Genomic DNA, 13,587 nt, shown 5'->3' with positions numbered 1-13,587 from the left:
TTTACACAGGGGAATAAGCATTTTCATGTTATTTAACAAGGGTTAAGTCATAGTTCTGGGCCTCAGCCCAGTTAACCCCTTGTCTCCCTGGCGAGGGTAGAGGGGGGCCCTTGGGGAGTAACCCCGTTAATCCCGGGCCAAACCCTCACTATCGTCACACCCCCCCTCTGTCACTGTGTGCCCCCCCTCTGTCACTGTGTCCCCCCTCTGTCACTGTGTGCCCCCCCTCTCACTGTGTGCCCCCCCTCTGTCACTGTTCCCCCCCTCAGTCACTGTGTGCCCCCCCTCTGTCACTGTGTGCCCCCCCTCTGTCACTGTGTGCCTGCCCCGACTGTCACTGTGTGCCCGCCCCCTCTTTCACTGTGTGCCCGCCCCCTCTGTCACTGTGTGCCCGCCCCCTCTGTCACTGTGTGCCCGCCCCCTCTGTCACTGTGTGCCCGCCCCCTCTGTCACTGTGTGCCCCCCTCTGGTCTGACACTGCCCCCCCCCCCCTCAGTATGACAGTAGGACTTTATTTGATCTTAATGAGCATGATTAAGTGTAATCAATTACACTTAACTGGATCAATAAGTAAGTATAGATATAGGATAAAGTATCTGTTAAATTTAGCATAGGTTGAACTTGATGGACGTATGTTTTTTTTTTCAACCTCACTATGTAACTATGCAAGGATCTCTGCCGACACTCGCACTGCTCACTCACACTGCTCACTCACACTGCTCACTCACACTGCTCACCCACACTGCTCACCCACACTGCTCACTTCTTTCTCAGAGAACAAATTCAACGATGAATCCGCCAAGCATTTTGCTGCAGCTCTGTCTGTAAGTGCACAAAGCAAACTAGCCTCCCACCCTGCTGTCTCCCTGCCACCCTGCTCTCTCTCCCTGCCACCCTGCTCTCTCCCTGCCACCCTGCTCTCTCTCCCTGCCACCCTGCTCTCTCTCCCTGCCACCCTGCTCTCTCCCTGCCACCCTGCTCTCTCCCTGCCACCCTGCTCTCTCCCTGCCACCCTGCTCTCTCTCCCTGCCACCCTGTTCTCTCTCCCTGCCACCCTGCTCTCTCTCCCTGCCACCCTGCTCTCTCTCCCTGCACCCCTGCTCTCTCCCTGCCACCCTGCTCTCTCCCTGCCACCCTGCTCTCTCCCTGCCACCCTGCTCTCTCCCTGCCACCCTGTTCTCTCCCTGCCACCCTGCTCTCACCCTGCTCTCTCCCTGCCACCCTGCTCTCACCCTGCTCTCTCCCTGCCACCCTGCTCTCTCCCTGCCACCCTGCTCTCTCCCTGCCACCCTGCTCTATCTCCCTGCCACCCTGCTCTCTCCCTGCCACCCTGCTCTCTCCCTGCCACCTTGCTCTCTCCCTGCCACCCTGCTCTCTCTCCCTGCCACCCAGCTCTCTCTCCCTGCCACCCAGCTCTCTCTCCCTGCCACCCTGCTCTCTCCCTGCCACCCTGCTCTCTCCCTGCCACCCTGCTCTCTCCCTGCCTCCCTGCTCTCTCTCACTGCCACCCTGCTCTCTCTCCCTGCCACCCTGCTCTCTCTCCCTGCCACCCTGCTCTCTCCCCGCCACCCTGCTCTCTCCCCGCCACCCTGCTCTCTCCCCGCCACCCTGCTCTCTCTCCCTGCCACCCTGCTCTCTCTCCCTGCCACCCTGCTCTCTCTCTCCCTGCCACCCTGCTCTCTCTCTCCCTGCCACCCTGCTCTCTCTCTCCCTGCCACCCTGCTCTCTCTCTCCCTGCCACCCTGCTCTCTCTCTCCCTGCCACCCTGCTCTCTCTCTCCCTGCCACCCTGCTCTCTCTCTCCCTGCCACCCTGCTCTCTCTCTCCCTGCCACCCTGCTCTCTCTCCCTGCCACCCTGCTCTCTCCCTGCCACCCTGCTCTCTCCCTGCCACCCTGCTCTCTCCCTGCCACCCTGCTCTCTCCCTGCCACCCTGTTCTCTCCCTGCCACCCTGCTCTCACCCTGCTCTCTCCCTGCCACCCTGCTCTCACCCTGCTCTCTCCCTGCCACCCTGCTCTCTCCCTGCCACCCTGCTCTATCTCCCTGCCACCCTGCTCTCTCCCTGCCACCCTGCTCTCTCCCTGCCACCTTGCTCTCTCCCTGCCACCCTGCTCTCTCTCCCTGCCACCCAGCTCTCTCTCCCTGCCACCCAGCTCTCTCTCCCTGCCACCCTGCTCTCTCCCTGCCACCCTGCTCTCTCCCTGCCACCCTGCTCTCTCCCTGCCTCCCTGCTCTCTCTCACTGCCACCCTGCTCTCTCTCCCTGCCACCCTGCTCTCTCTCCCTGCCACCCTGCTCTCTCCCCGCCACCCTGCTCTCTCCCCGCCACCCTGCTCTCTCTCCCTGCCACCCTGCTCTCTCTCCCTGCCACCCTGCTCTCTCTCTCCCTGCCACCCTGCTCTCTCTCTCCCTGCCACCCTGCTCTCTCTCTCCCTGCCACCCTGCTCTCTCTCTCCCTGCCACCCTGCTCTCTCTCTCCCTGCCACCCTGCTCTCTCTCCCTGCCACCCTGCTCTCTCCCTGCCACCCTGCTCTCTCCCTGCCACCCTGCTCTCTCCCTGCCACCCTGCTCTCTCCCTGCCACCCTGCTCTCTCTCCCTGCCACCCTGCTCTCTCTCCCTGCCACCCTGCTCTCTCCCTGCCACCATGCTCTCTCTCTCCCTGCCACCCTGCTCTCTCTCCCTGGAACCGTGCTCTCTCTCCCTGCCACCCTGCTCTCTCCCTGCCACCCTGCTCTCTCTCCCTGCCACCCTGCTCTCTCTCCCTGTCACCCTGCTCTCTCTCCCTGTCACCCTGCTCTCTCTCCCTGTCACCCTGCTCTCTCTCCCTGCCACCCTGCTCTCTCTCCCTGCCACCCTGCTCTCTCTCCCTGCCACCCTGCTCTCTCTCCCTGCCACCCTGCTCTCTCTCCCTGCCTCCCTGCTCTCTCTCCCTGCCACCCTGCTCTCTCACCCTGCCTCCCTGCTTTCTCTCCCTGCCTCCCTGCTTTCTCTCCCTGCCACCCTGCTCTCTCTCCCTGCCACCCTGCTCTCTCTCCCTGCCACCCAGCTCTCTCTCCCTGCTACCCCTGCCACCCAGCTCTTTCCCTGCCACCCAGCTCTCTTCCTGCCACCCAGCTCTCTCTCCCTGCTACCCTGCTCTCTCTCCATTTCCCTCAGGCCAATTTTCGAGTGACCGAACTGGACTTGAGCCACAATAAGTTCTGTGAGAAAGCAGGAGAGGAGCTGGGCCAGATGTTGGGTGAGAAAATCCCTTCACCTCCTCCCTCTACCTATGAGGGGGCAGTTATATGGGGCAATAATGGTTATATGGGGCGGTTATATGGGGCAATAGGAGTTATCGGGAGGTGGTTATATGGGTTAATAAGAGGGCTTATAGGGAGAAGTTATATGGGGTAATAGGAGTTATAGGGAGGGGGTATATGGGGTAATAGGAGTTATAGAGAAGGGGTATATGAGGTAATAGGAGTTATAGGGAGGGGGTATATGGGGTAATAGGAGGAGTTATAGGGAGCCGATATATGGAGTAATAGGAATTATAGGGAGCAGCTATATGGGGTGATAGGAGTTATAGGGAAAAGTTATACGGGGTAATATGAGTTATAGGGAGGGGGTATATGAGGTAATAGGAGTTATAGGGAGCAGTTATATTGGGTAATAGGAGTTATAGGGAGGGGGTATATGGGGTAATAGGGGTTATAGGGAGGGGGTATATGGGGTAATAGGAGGAGTTATAGGGAGCAGTTATATGGGGTAATAGGAGTTATAGGGAGGGGGTATATGAGGTAATAGGGGTTATAGGGAGGGGTATATGAGGTACTAGGGGTTATAGGGAGGGGGTATGTGGGGTAATAGGAAGAGTTATAGGGAGCAGTTATATGGGGTAATAGGAGTTATAGGGAGGGAGTATATGAGGTAACAGGAGTTATAGGGAGGGGGTATGTGGGGTAATAGGAGGAGTTATAGGGAGCAGTTATATGGGGTAATAGGAGTTATAGGGAGGGAGTATATGAGGTAACAGGAGTTATAGGGAGGGGGTATATGGGGTAATAACAGGAGTTATAGGGAGGGGGTATATGGGGTAATAGGAGGAGTTATAGGGAGCAGATACTGTTTGCTGATCAGCCTTTTCCTCATGCAGCAGCTAACGAGGGATTGCAGGTGCTGGACCTGAGCTGGAATCACATCCGCATGAAGGGAGCGATCGCCCTGAGCGCCGGGCTGCGGGTAACCAGCTGAGCGAGGGCAGACAGCACCAAGGGGGGGCCACTCACAGAGGGCACCACAAGGGGGGCGGGGGGGTCACTCACAGAGGGCACCACAAGGGGGGCGGGGGGGTCACTCACAGAGGGCACCACAGGGAGGCAGGAATGGGGGGGGTCACTCACAGAGGGCACCACAAGGGGGGCAGGGAAGGGCGGGTCACTCAGAGCTGGCTGGAACAGACCCATGTATGAAAGGAAGAACAGGTGTGCAGCGTGTGCAGCCTGTTATACGTGTGCAGCCTGTTATACGTGTGCAGCCTGTTATACGTGTGCAGCCTGTTATACGTGTGCAGCCTGTTATACGTGTGCATCCTGTTATACGTGTGCATCCTGTTATACGTGTGCATCCTGTTATACGTGTGCATCCTGTTATACGTGTGCATCCTGTTATACGTGTGCATCCTGTTATACGTGTGCAGCCTGTTATACGTGTGCATCCTGTTATACGTGTGCAGCCTGTTATACGTGTGCAGCCTGTTATACGTGTGCAGCCTGTTATACGTGTGCATCCTGTTATACGTGTGCATCCTGTTATACGTGTGCATCCTGTTATACGTGTGCAGCCTGTTATACGTGTGCAGCCTGTTATACGTGTGCAGCCTGTTATACGTGTGCAGCCTGTTATACGTGTGCAGCCTGTTATACGTGTGCAGCCTGTTATACGTGTGCAGCCTGTTATACTTGTGCATCCTGTTATACGTGTGCATCCTGTTATACGTGTGCATCCTGTTATACGTGTGCAGCCTGTTATACGTGTGCAGCCTGTTATACGTGTGCAGCCTGTTATACGTGTGCAGCCTGTTATACGTGTGCATCCTGTTATACGTGTGCAGCCTGTTATACGTGTGCAGCCTGTTATACGTGTGCAGCCTGATACGTGCGCAGCCTGTTATACGTGCGCAGCCTGTTATACGTGCGCAGCCTGTTATACGTGCGCATCCTGTTATACGTGCGCAGCCTGTTATACGTGCGCAGCCTGTTATACGTGCGCAGCCTGTTATACGTGCGCAGCCTGTTATACGTGCGCAGCCTGTTATACGTGCGCAGCCTGTTATACGTGCGCAGCCTGTTATACGTGCGCAGCCTGTTATACGTGCGCAGCCTGTATCGGATACATGAATGTTTGGAGGTGTTTCTCCTGAGTGTTGCTTTGCCCCGCCCCCGGCGCAGGTGAACGGGATGCTGAAGGTGCTGAACCTGTCACACAACGGCTTTGGGAACGAAGGGGCGCTGGCGCTGGGAGAGGCCCTGAGAGCCAACAGCTCCCTGCTCCACCTGGACATCAGCTGCAACCGCATCAGCAACGAGGGGGCACGTCTGCTCAGCAAGGGCCTGGACGCCAACGAGACCCTGCGCGGGCTAAAGGTATTGTGGGGCGGAGGGGCCAAGACAGTTTAAACAGCCAATGACAAAGCTCTATGCTGCCATGTGACGGCGCCATCTTGTATTACTCCCTGATTGGCTGCATTGTCAGTCCAGCTCCTGAATGTTCCATTGGTTCCCAGTTCATCAGCTGCCATTTTGATATCAAACCCAATCGATTCTCCAGTCCCTGCTAAATAATAATAACTGTAGGTTATTGATATGCTGTGATAAGAGGGTGTCTCACACACTGATCCCACGCACAAGACGCGTTGTTAACCCCTCGCTGCACAGTGGGGTGCAGTCTGCAGTAACCTCACTCTCCGTCATCCCAGCTCTCCATGAATCCCCTGACTGTAGAGGGCGCCATTGTCCTACTCACCACCATCAGCAAGAGGCCGGAGTGCAAGCTGGAGGAGCTGGACATTTCTGTAAGAACAGAGAATAGGCATCGGAGCTATCTCTCAGTATAAGAGAAAACAGACCGCTAAAGTTAGGAGGTGTTATAGGGAGGGGGTATACGGAGTAATAGGAGGCGTTATAGGGAGCGGTTTTACGGGGCAATAGGTGGAGTTATAGGGAGTGGGTATATGGAGTAAAAGGAGGCGTTATAGGTAGCAGCTATATGGGGCAATAGGAGGAGTTATCGGGAGGGGGTATATGGGGCAATAGGAGTTATTCGGAGCGGTTATATAGAGCAATAGGAGTTATAGGTAGCAGCTATATGGGGCAATAGGAGGAGTTATAGAGAGGGGGTATATGGAGTAATAGGAGGCGTTATAGGTAGCAGCTATATGGGGCAATAGGAGGAGTTAGGTATGGGGTTATATTGGGTAATAGGAGGAGTTATATGGAATAATGGGATATATAGGGAGAGGATTTATGGGGTAATAGGAGGAGTTATAGGGAGCGTATATAAGCTGTTACTTTGCAGTGACTTAGTCCCGTGCTGTGACCTCATTGTCCTGTCCCTCCACTCTCAGAACGTGTTGGTGAATCAGCGGTTCCTCAGTCTGCTGGAGGCCGCCTCTCTCGCTCGCCCTGCGCTGCGTGTCTCCTACGCTGGTGAGCGCGGTTTCATTGTCAAGAAACCTGCGTGTCGCCCCGACCCCATGAGAGTCATCCAGGTGACCCCAAAATCTTACACTATTCCCATCCGCACAGTGTATTACTCTGCGCTTCTATCCCACTGCTCTGCGCTTCTATCCCACTGCTCTGCGCTTCTCTCCCCTGCTCTGCGCTTCTATCCCACTGCTCTGCGCTTCTATCCCTCTGCTCTGCGCTTCTATCCCTCTGCTCTGCGCTTCTCTCCCACTGCTCTGCGCTTCTATCCCTCTGCTCTGCGCTTCTCTCCCACTGCTCTGCGCTTCTCTCCCCTGCTCTGCGTTTCTATCCCACTGCTCTGGCTTCTATCCCTCTACTCTGCGCTTCTATCCCTCTGCTCTGCGCTTCTATCCCTCTGCTCTGCGCTTCTCTCCCACTGCTCTGCGCTTCTATCCCACTGCTCTGCGCTTCTATCCCTCTGCTCTACGCTTCTCTCCCACTGCTCTGCGCTTCTATCCCTCTGCTCTGCGCTTCTATCCCTCTGCTCTGCGCTTCTATCCCTCTGCTCTGCGCTTCTATCCCTCTGCTCTGCGCTTCTATCCCTCTGCTCTGCGCTTCTATCCTCTGCTCTGCGCCTCTATCCCCTGCTCTGCACTTCTATCCCTCTGCTCTGCGCTTCTATCCCTCTGCTCTGCGCCTCTATCCCCTGCTCTGCGCTTCTATCCCTCTGCTCTGCGCTTCTATCCCACTGCTCTGCGCTTCTATCCCCTGCTCTGCGCTTCTCTCCCCTGCTCTGCGCTTCTATCCCACTGCTCTGCGCTTCTATTCCTCTGCTCTGCGCTTCTATCCCTCTGCTCTGCGCTTCTATCCCACTGCTCTGCGCTTCTATCCCACTGCTCTGTGCTTCTATCCCCTGCTCTGCGCTTCTATCCCCTGCTCTGCGCTTCTATCCCACTGCTCTGTGCTTCTATCCCACTGCTCTGCGCTTCTATCCCCTGCTCTGCGCTTCTGTCCCCTGCTCTGCGCTTCTATCCCTCTGCTCTGCACTTCTCTCCCCTGCTCTGCGCTTCTATCCCCTGCTCTGTGCTTCTATCCCTCTGCTCTGCACTTCTCTCCCTCTGCTCTGCGCTTCTATCCCTCTGCTCTGCACTTCTCTCCCTCTGCTCTGCGCCTCTATCCCTCTGCTCTGCGCTTCTCTCCCCTGCTCTGCGCTTCTATCCCCTGCTCTTCGCTTCTATCCCTCTGCTCTGCGCTTCTATCCCTCTGCTCTGCGCTTCTATCCCACTGCTCTGCGCTTCTATCCCCTGCTCTGCGCTTCTATCCCTCTGCTCTGCGCTTCTATCCCTCTGCTCTGCGCTTCTATCCCTCTGCTCTGCGCTTCTCTCCCCTGCTCTGCGCCTCTATCCCTCTGCTCTGCGCCTCTATCCCTCTGCTCTGCGCTTCTCTCCCCTGCTCTGCGCCTCTATCCCTCTGCTCTGCGCTTCTATCCCCTGCTCTGCGCTTCTATCCCCTGCTCTGCGCTTCTATCCCCTGCTCTGCGCTTCTATCCCTCTGCTCTGCGCTTCTATCCCTCTGCTCTGCGCTTCTATCCCCTGCTCTGCGCTTCTCTCCCCTGCTCTGCGCCTCTATCCCTCTGCTCTGCGCTTCTATCCCCTGCTCTGCGCTTCTCTCCCCTGCTCTGTGCTTCTATCCCACTGCTCTGCACCTCTATCCCACTGCTCTGCGCTTCTATCCCACTGCTCTGCGCTTCTATCCCACTGCTCTGTGCTTCTATCCCACTGCTCTGCGCTTCTATCCCACTGCTCTGCGCTTCTATCCCCTGCTCTGTGCTTCTATCCCACTGCTCTGCACCTCTATCCCACTGCTCTGCGCTTCTATCCCACTGCTCTGCGCTTCTATCCCACTGCGCTTCTATCCCACTGCTCTGCGCTTCTATCCCACTGCTCTGCACTTCTATCCCACTGCTCTGCGCTTCTCTCCCCTGCTCTGCGCTTCTATCCCACTGCTCTGCACCTCTATCCCACTGCTCTGCGCCTCTATCCCACTGCTCTGCGCTTCTCTCCCCTGCTCTGCGCCTCTATCCCACTGCTCTGCGCCTCTATCCCACTGCTCTGCGCTTCTCTCCCCTGCTCTGCGCCTCTATCCCACTGCTCTGCGCCTCTATCCCACTGCTCTGCGCTTCTCTCCCCTGCTCTGTGCCTCTATCCCTCTGCTCTGTACTTCTATCCCCTGCTCTGCGCCTCTATGCCACTGCTCTGCGCCTCTATCCCTCTGCTCCTCTATCCCTCTGCTCTGCGCTTCTATCCCCTGCTCTGCGCCTCTATCCCTCTGCTCTGAGCTTCTATCCCTCTGCTCTGAGCTTCTATCCCACTGCTCTGCACTTCTCTCCCCTGCTCTGCGCGTCTATCCAGCTGTTCTGCGCTTCTATCCCTCTGCTCTTCTATCCCTCTGCTCTGCGCTTCTATCCCTCTGCTCTGCGCTTCTGTCCCCTGCTCTGCGCTTCTGTCCCCTGCTCTGCGCTTCTATCCCCTGCTCTGCGCTTCTATCCCCTGCTCTGCACTTCTATCCCACTGCTCTGCGCCTCTATCACGCTGCTCTGCGCTTCTTGGCCCCCCTCCGTCTGAACGCTGTATCCTCCAGAATTATCTGGACGACCACAAACTGCGGCTGCTGGACTTCTTCAAGAACATGGACAAGGACGGAAGTATGAGGATCCCCGTGAGTGACTTCCGCAGACACGTCTCGGTGAGTGTTGGGGATGAGGGGAGACACACGAGGGTCAGGCAGTGTGTCCGGGACCCCAGATTCACAAGAGGGACAGAAGTGAACAGAGATTTGCAGCTATTCGGGATAATGCGCAGATTCCTTTGTGATTCTCCCCCTGTGAGTGTGTAACCTTCTGCAGTGAGGAAAGAGAGCTGCCCCAGACCCCCTGATATTAACCACAAGGACCCGTCAGCCCAGATCCCAAGATGTATTATATGATATTAGGTCAGGCACATGTGGAGCTCGGAACTCATTGACTCCCAAGAACATATAACTGCTGAGCCGCGATGGGAAAATAAAACACTGCTTTCTTCTAATTATTTAATAAGAGCCTGAAAGCACCGAAGAGCCTGCAGAAGGTCGCACACAGACCCTGCAGAAGGTCGCACACAGACCCTGCAGAAGGTCGCACACAGACCCTGCAGAAGGTCGCACACAAACCCAGCAGGAGGTCGCACACAAACCCAGCAGGAGGTCGCACACAGACACTGCAGAAGGTCGCACACAGACCCTGCAGGAGGTCGCACACACACCCTGCAGAAGGTCGCACACAGACCCTGCAGAAGGTCGCACACAGACCCTGCAGAAGGTCGCACACAGACCCTGCAGAAGGTCGCACACAGACCCTGCAGAAGGTCGCACACAGACCCTGCAGAAGGTCGCACACAGACCCTGCAGAAGGTCGCACACAGACCCTGCAGAAGGTCGCACACAGACCCTGCAGAAGGTCGCACACAGACCCTGCAGAAGGCCGCACACAGACCCTGCAGAAGGTCGCACACCGACCCTGCAGGACGTCGCACACCGACCCTGCAGGACGTCGCACTCAGACCCTGCAGGACGTCGCACTCAGACCCTGCAGCACGTCGCACACAGACCCTGCAGAAGGTCGCACACAGACCCTGCAGAAGGCCGCACACAGACCCTGCAGAAGGCCGCACACAGACCCTGCAGGAGGTCGCACACAGACCCTGCAGAAGGTCGCACACAGACCCTGCAGAAGGTCGCACACAGACCCTGCAGAAGGTCGCACACAGACCCTGCAGAAGGTCGCACACAGACCCTGCAGGAGGTCGCACACAGACCCTGCAGAAGGTCGCACACAGACCCAGCAGGAGGTCGCACACAGACACTGCAGAAGGTCGCACACAGACCCTGCAGGACGTCGCACTCAGACCCTGCAGAAGGTCGCACACAGACCCTGCAGAAGGTCGCACACAGACCCTGCAGAAGGTCGCACACAGACCCTGCAGAAGGTCGCACACAGACCCTGCAGAAGGTCGCACACAGACCCTGCAGAAGGTCGCACACAGACCCTGCAGAAGGTCGCACACAGACCCTGCAGAAGGTCGCACACAGACCCTGCAGAAGGCCGCACACAGACCCTGCAGAAGGTCGCACACCGACCCTGCAGGACGTCGCACACCGACCCTGCAGGACGTCGCACTCAGACCCTGCAGGACGTCGCACTCAGACCCTGCAGCACGTCGCACACAGACCCTGCAGAAGGTCGCACACAGACCCTGCAGAAGGCCGCACACAGACCCTGCAGAAGGCCGCACACAGACCCTGCAGAAGGCCGCACACAGACCCTGCAGAACGTCGCACACCGAACCTGCAGGACGTCGCACACCGACCCTGCAGGACGTCGCACTCAGACCCTGCAGGACGTCGCACTCAGACCCTGCAGCACGTCGCACACAGACCCTGCAGAAGGTCGCACACAGACCCTGCAGAAGGTCGCACACAGACCCTGCAGAAGGTCGCACACAAACCCAGCAGGAGGTCGCACACAAACCCAGCAGGAGGTCGCACACAGACACTGCAGAAGGTCGCACACAGACCCTGCAGGAGGTCGCACACACACCCTGCAGAAGGTCGCACACAGACCCTGCAGAAGGTCGCACACAGACCCTGCAGAAGGTCGCACACAGACCCTGCAGAAGGTCGCACACAGACCCTGCAGGAGGTCGCACACAGACCCTGCAGAAGGTCGCACACAAACCCTGCAGAAGGTCGCACACAGACCCTGCAGAAGGTCGCACACAGACCCTGCAGAAGGTCGCGCACAGACCCTGCTGTAAAACCTTATCAGACATTCCACCAACAGCAACTAGAGAGTATTATTACTACAATTCCAGGGTATATCTCTCTCTCATCGCCCCCCCCCCCCCCCCACCCTTTATCTCTCACGCACTTTCTTATGTCCGCAGCATGCTGGCCTCCCTCTGGATGGGGCACAGATGGATGCGCTGGTGCAAAGACTGGACAAGGAGCAGACAGGCAGTGTGGATTACAGGTAAGAAAGCACGGGGGGGGGGGGGGAGGAAGATGGGGATGTCCTGTGCACTTCTCTCTGCGCTGATAAATACAGTACTGCCCGCTCCTCTCCAGCGCTGATACATACAGTACTGCCCGCTCCTCTCCTGCGCTGATACATACAGTACTGCCCGCTCCTCTCCTGCGCTGATACATACAGTACTGCCCGCTCTTCTCCTGCGCTGATAAATACCGTACTGCCTACTCCTCTCCTACGCTGATACATACAGTACTGCCCGCTCCTCTCCTGCGCTGATACATACAGTACTGCCCGCTCCTCTCCTGCGCTGATACATACAGTACTGCCCGCTCCTCTCCTGCGCCGATAAATACAGTACTGCCCGCTCTTCTCCTGCGCTGATACATACAGTGCTGCCCGCTCCTCTCCTGCGGTGATACATACAGTACTGCCCGCTCCTCTCCTGCGCTGATACATACAGTGCTGCCCGCTCCTCTCCTGTGCTGATACATACAGTACTGCCCGCTCATCTCCTGCACTGATAAATACAGTACTGCCCTCTCCTCTCCTGCGCTGATATACAGTACTGCCCGCTCCTCTCCTGCGCTGATAAATACAGTACTGCCCGCTCCTCTCCTGCGCTGATACATACAGTACTGCCCGCTCCTCTCCTGTGCTGATACATACAGTACTGCCCGCTCCTCTCCTGCGCTGATAAATACAGTACTGCCCGCTCCTCTCCTGCGCTGATACATACAGTACTGCCCGCTCCTCTCCTATGCTGATACATACAGTACTGCCCGCTCCTCTCCTATGCTGATACATACAGTACTGCCCGCTCCTCTCCTACGCTGATACATATAGTACTGCCCGCTCCTCTCCTGCACTGATATATACAGTACTGCCCGCTCCTCTCCTGTGCTGATACAAACAGTACTGCCCGCTCCTCTCCTGCGCTGATAAATACAGTACTGCCCGCTCCTCTCCTACGCTGATATACAGTACTGCCCGCTCCTCTCCTACGCTGATACATACAGTACTGCCCGCTCCTCTCCTGCGCTGATACATACAGTACTGCCCTCTCCTCTCCTACGCTGATAAATACAGTACTGCCCGCTCCTCTCCTGCGCTGATACATACAGTACTGCCCGTTCCTCTCCTACGCTGATAAATACAGTACTGCCCGCTCCTCTCCTGCGCTGATACATACAGTACTGCCCGCTCCTCTCCTACGCTGATAAATACAGTACTGCCCGCTCCTCTCCTACGCTGATAAATACAGTACTGCCCGCTCCTCTCCTGCGCTGATACATACAGTAAAGTGCGGCCGGTTTGCATTTGAGGTCCCTTCTGTTTGTGACTCAGATTCACACTGGGGTGCGAAGGACAGTCCTGCTGTTCCATACGTGCTAATCTCAGAGCAGTATATGTGGCCAGGAGTCAGGGACCTGTCCAGTTCTAATTCTCTCTCTTCTCTCACTTACCTAGTTCTCTGTGTGATGAGGAGCTGGAGAGAGCAAGACAGAGCAGATGAAGCAGGGAGCCGAGGCCTGCAGGGATGTGGGAATAGGGAATAAAGAGCAGGTTATTTTAAGGTTCCGTTGCTGAGGGCAGTTGCTGTTTTACACCTCACTCGAGGAAGGGGGGGGGGGGGTCCTGAAAAGGCTTGGACATTACTTGGTTCACTTCCTGCAACCACAGTGCATTATGGAAGCTGTATAGCTGATTGGTGGAAATCCCCACCCATATCACACCCACCAATCAGAGAGCAGAGATGAGCCCCTGATCAAACATTATTGAGATTTGCCCAGTCCGGAGGCTCCATTCGGTAAAGTTCTCACACTTTAAGGGTTGTCCCATGCACAGAACTTTCACA

At 56.8% G+C, this 13,587-nt stretch overlaps 1 protein-coding gene across 3 annotated transcripts in view; it reads left to right on the top strand.

The window, feature by feature from the left end:
* The window catches only part of LRRC74A (leucine rich repeat containing 74A), a 30,262-nt gene that overhangs the window by 12,398 nt on the left and 4,277 nt on the right, over positions 1-13,587 (top strand). For all 3 annotated transcript variants that reach the window (XM_075614695.1, XM_075614694.1, XM_075614693.1), the window contains 8 exons: positions 775-824; positions 3,156-3,237; positions 4,138-4,223; positions 5,432-5,626; positions 5,959-6,054; positions 6,607-6,750; positions 9,308-9,412; positions 11,647-11,732. In XM_075614695.1, coding sequence (XP_075470810.1) covers positions 775-824; positions 3,156-3,237; positions 4,138-4,223; positions 5,432-5,626; positions 5,959-6,054; positions 6,607-6,750; positions 9,308-9,412; positions 11,647-11,732 — 844 coding nt within the window. The remainder of the gene's footprint in view (positions 1-774; positions 825-3,155; positions 3,238-4,137; positions 4,224-5,431; positions 5,627-5,958; positions 6,055-6,606; positions 6,751-9,307; positions 9,413-11,646; positions 11,733-13,587) is intronic.

Source organism: Ascaphus truei, chromosome 9, assembly GCF_040206685.1.
Source record: "Ascaphus truei isolate aAscTru1 chromosome 9, aAscTru1.hap1, whole genome shotgun sequence".
Taxonomy (NCBI): Eukaryota; Metazoa; Chordata; class Amphibia; order Anura; family Ascaphidae; genus Ascaphus; species Ascaphus truei.
This window is presented reverse-complemented; position numbering and strand designations above follow the sequence as displayed.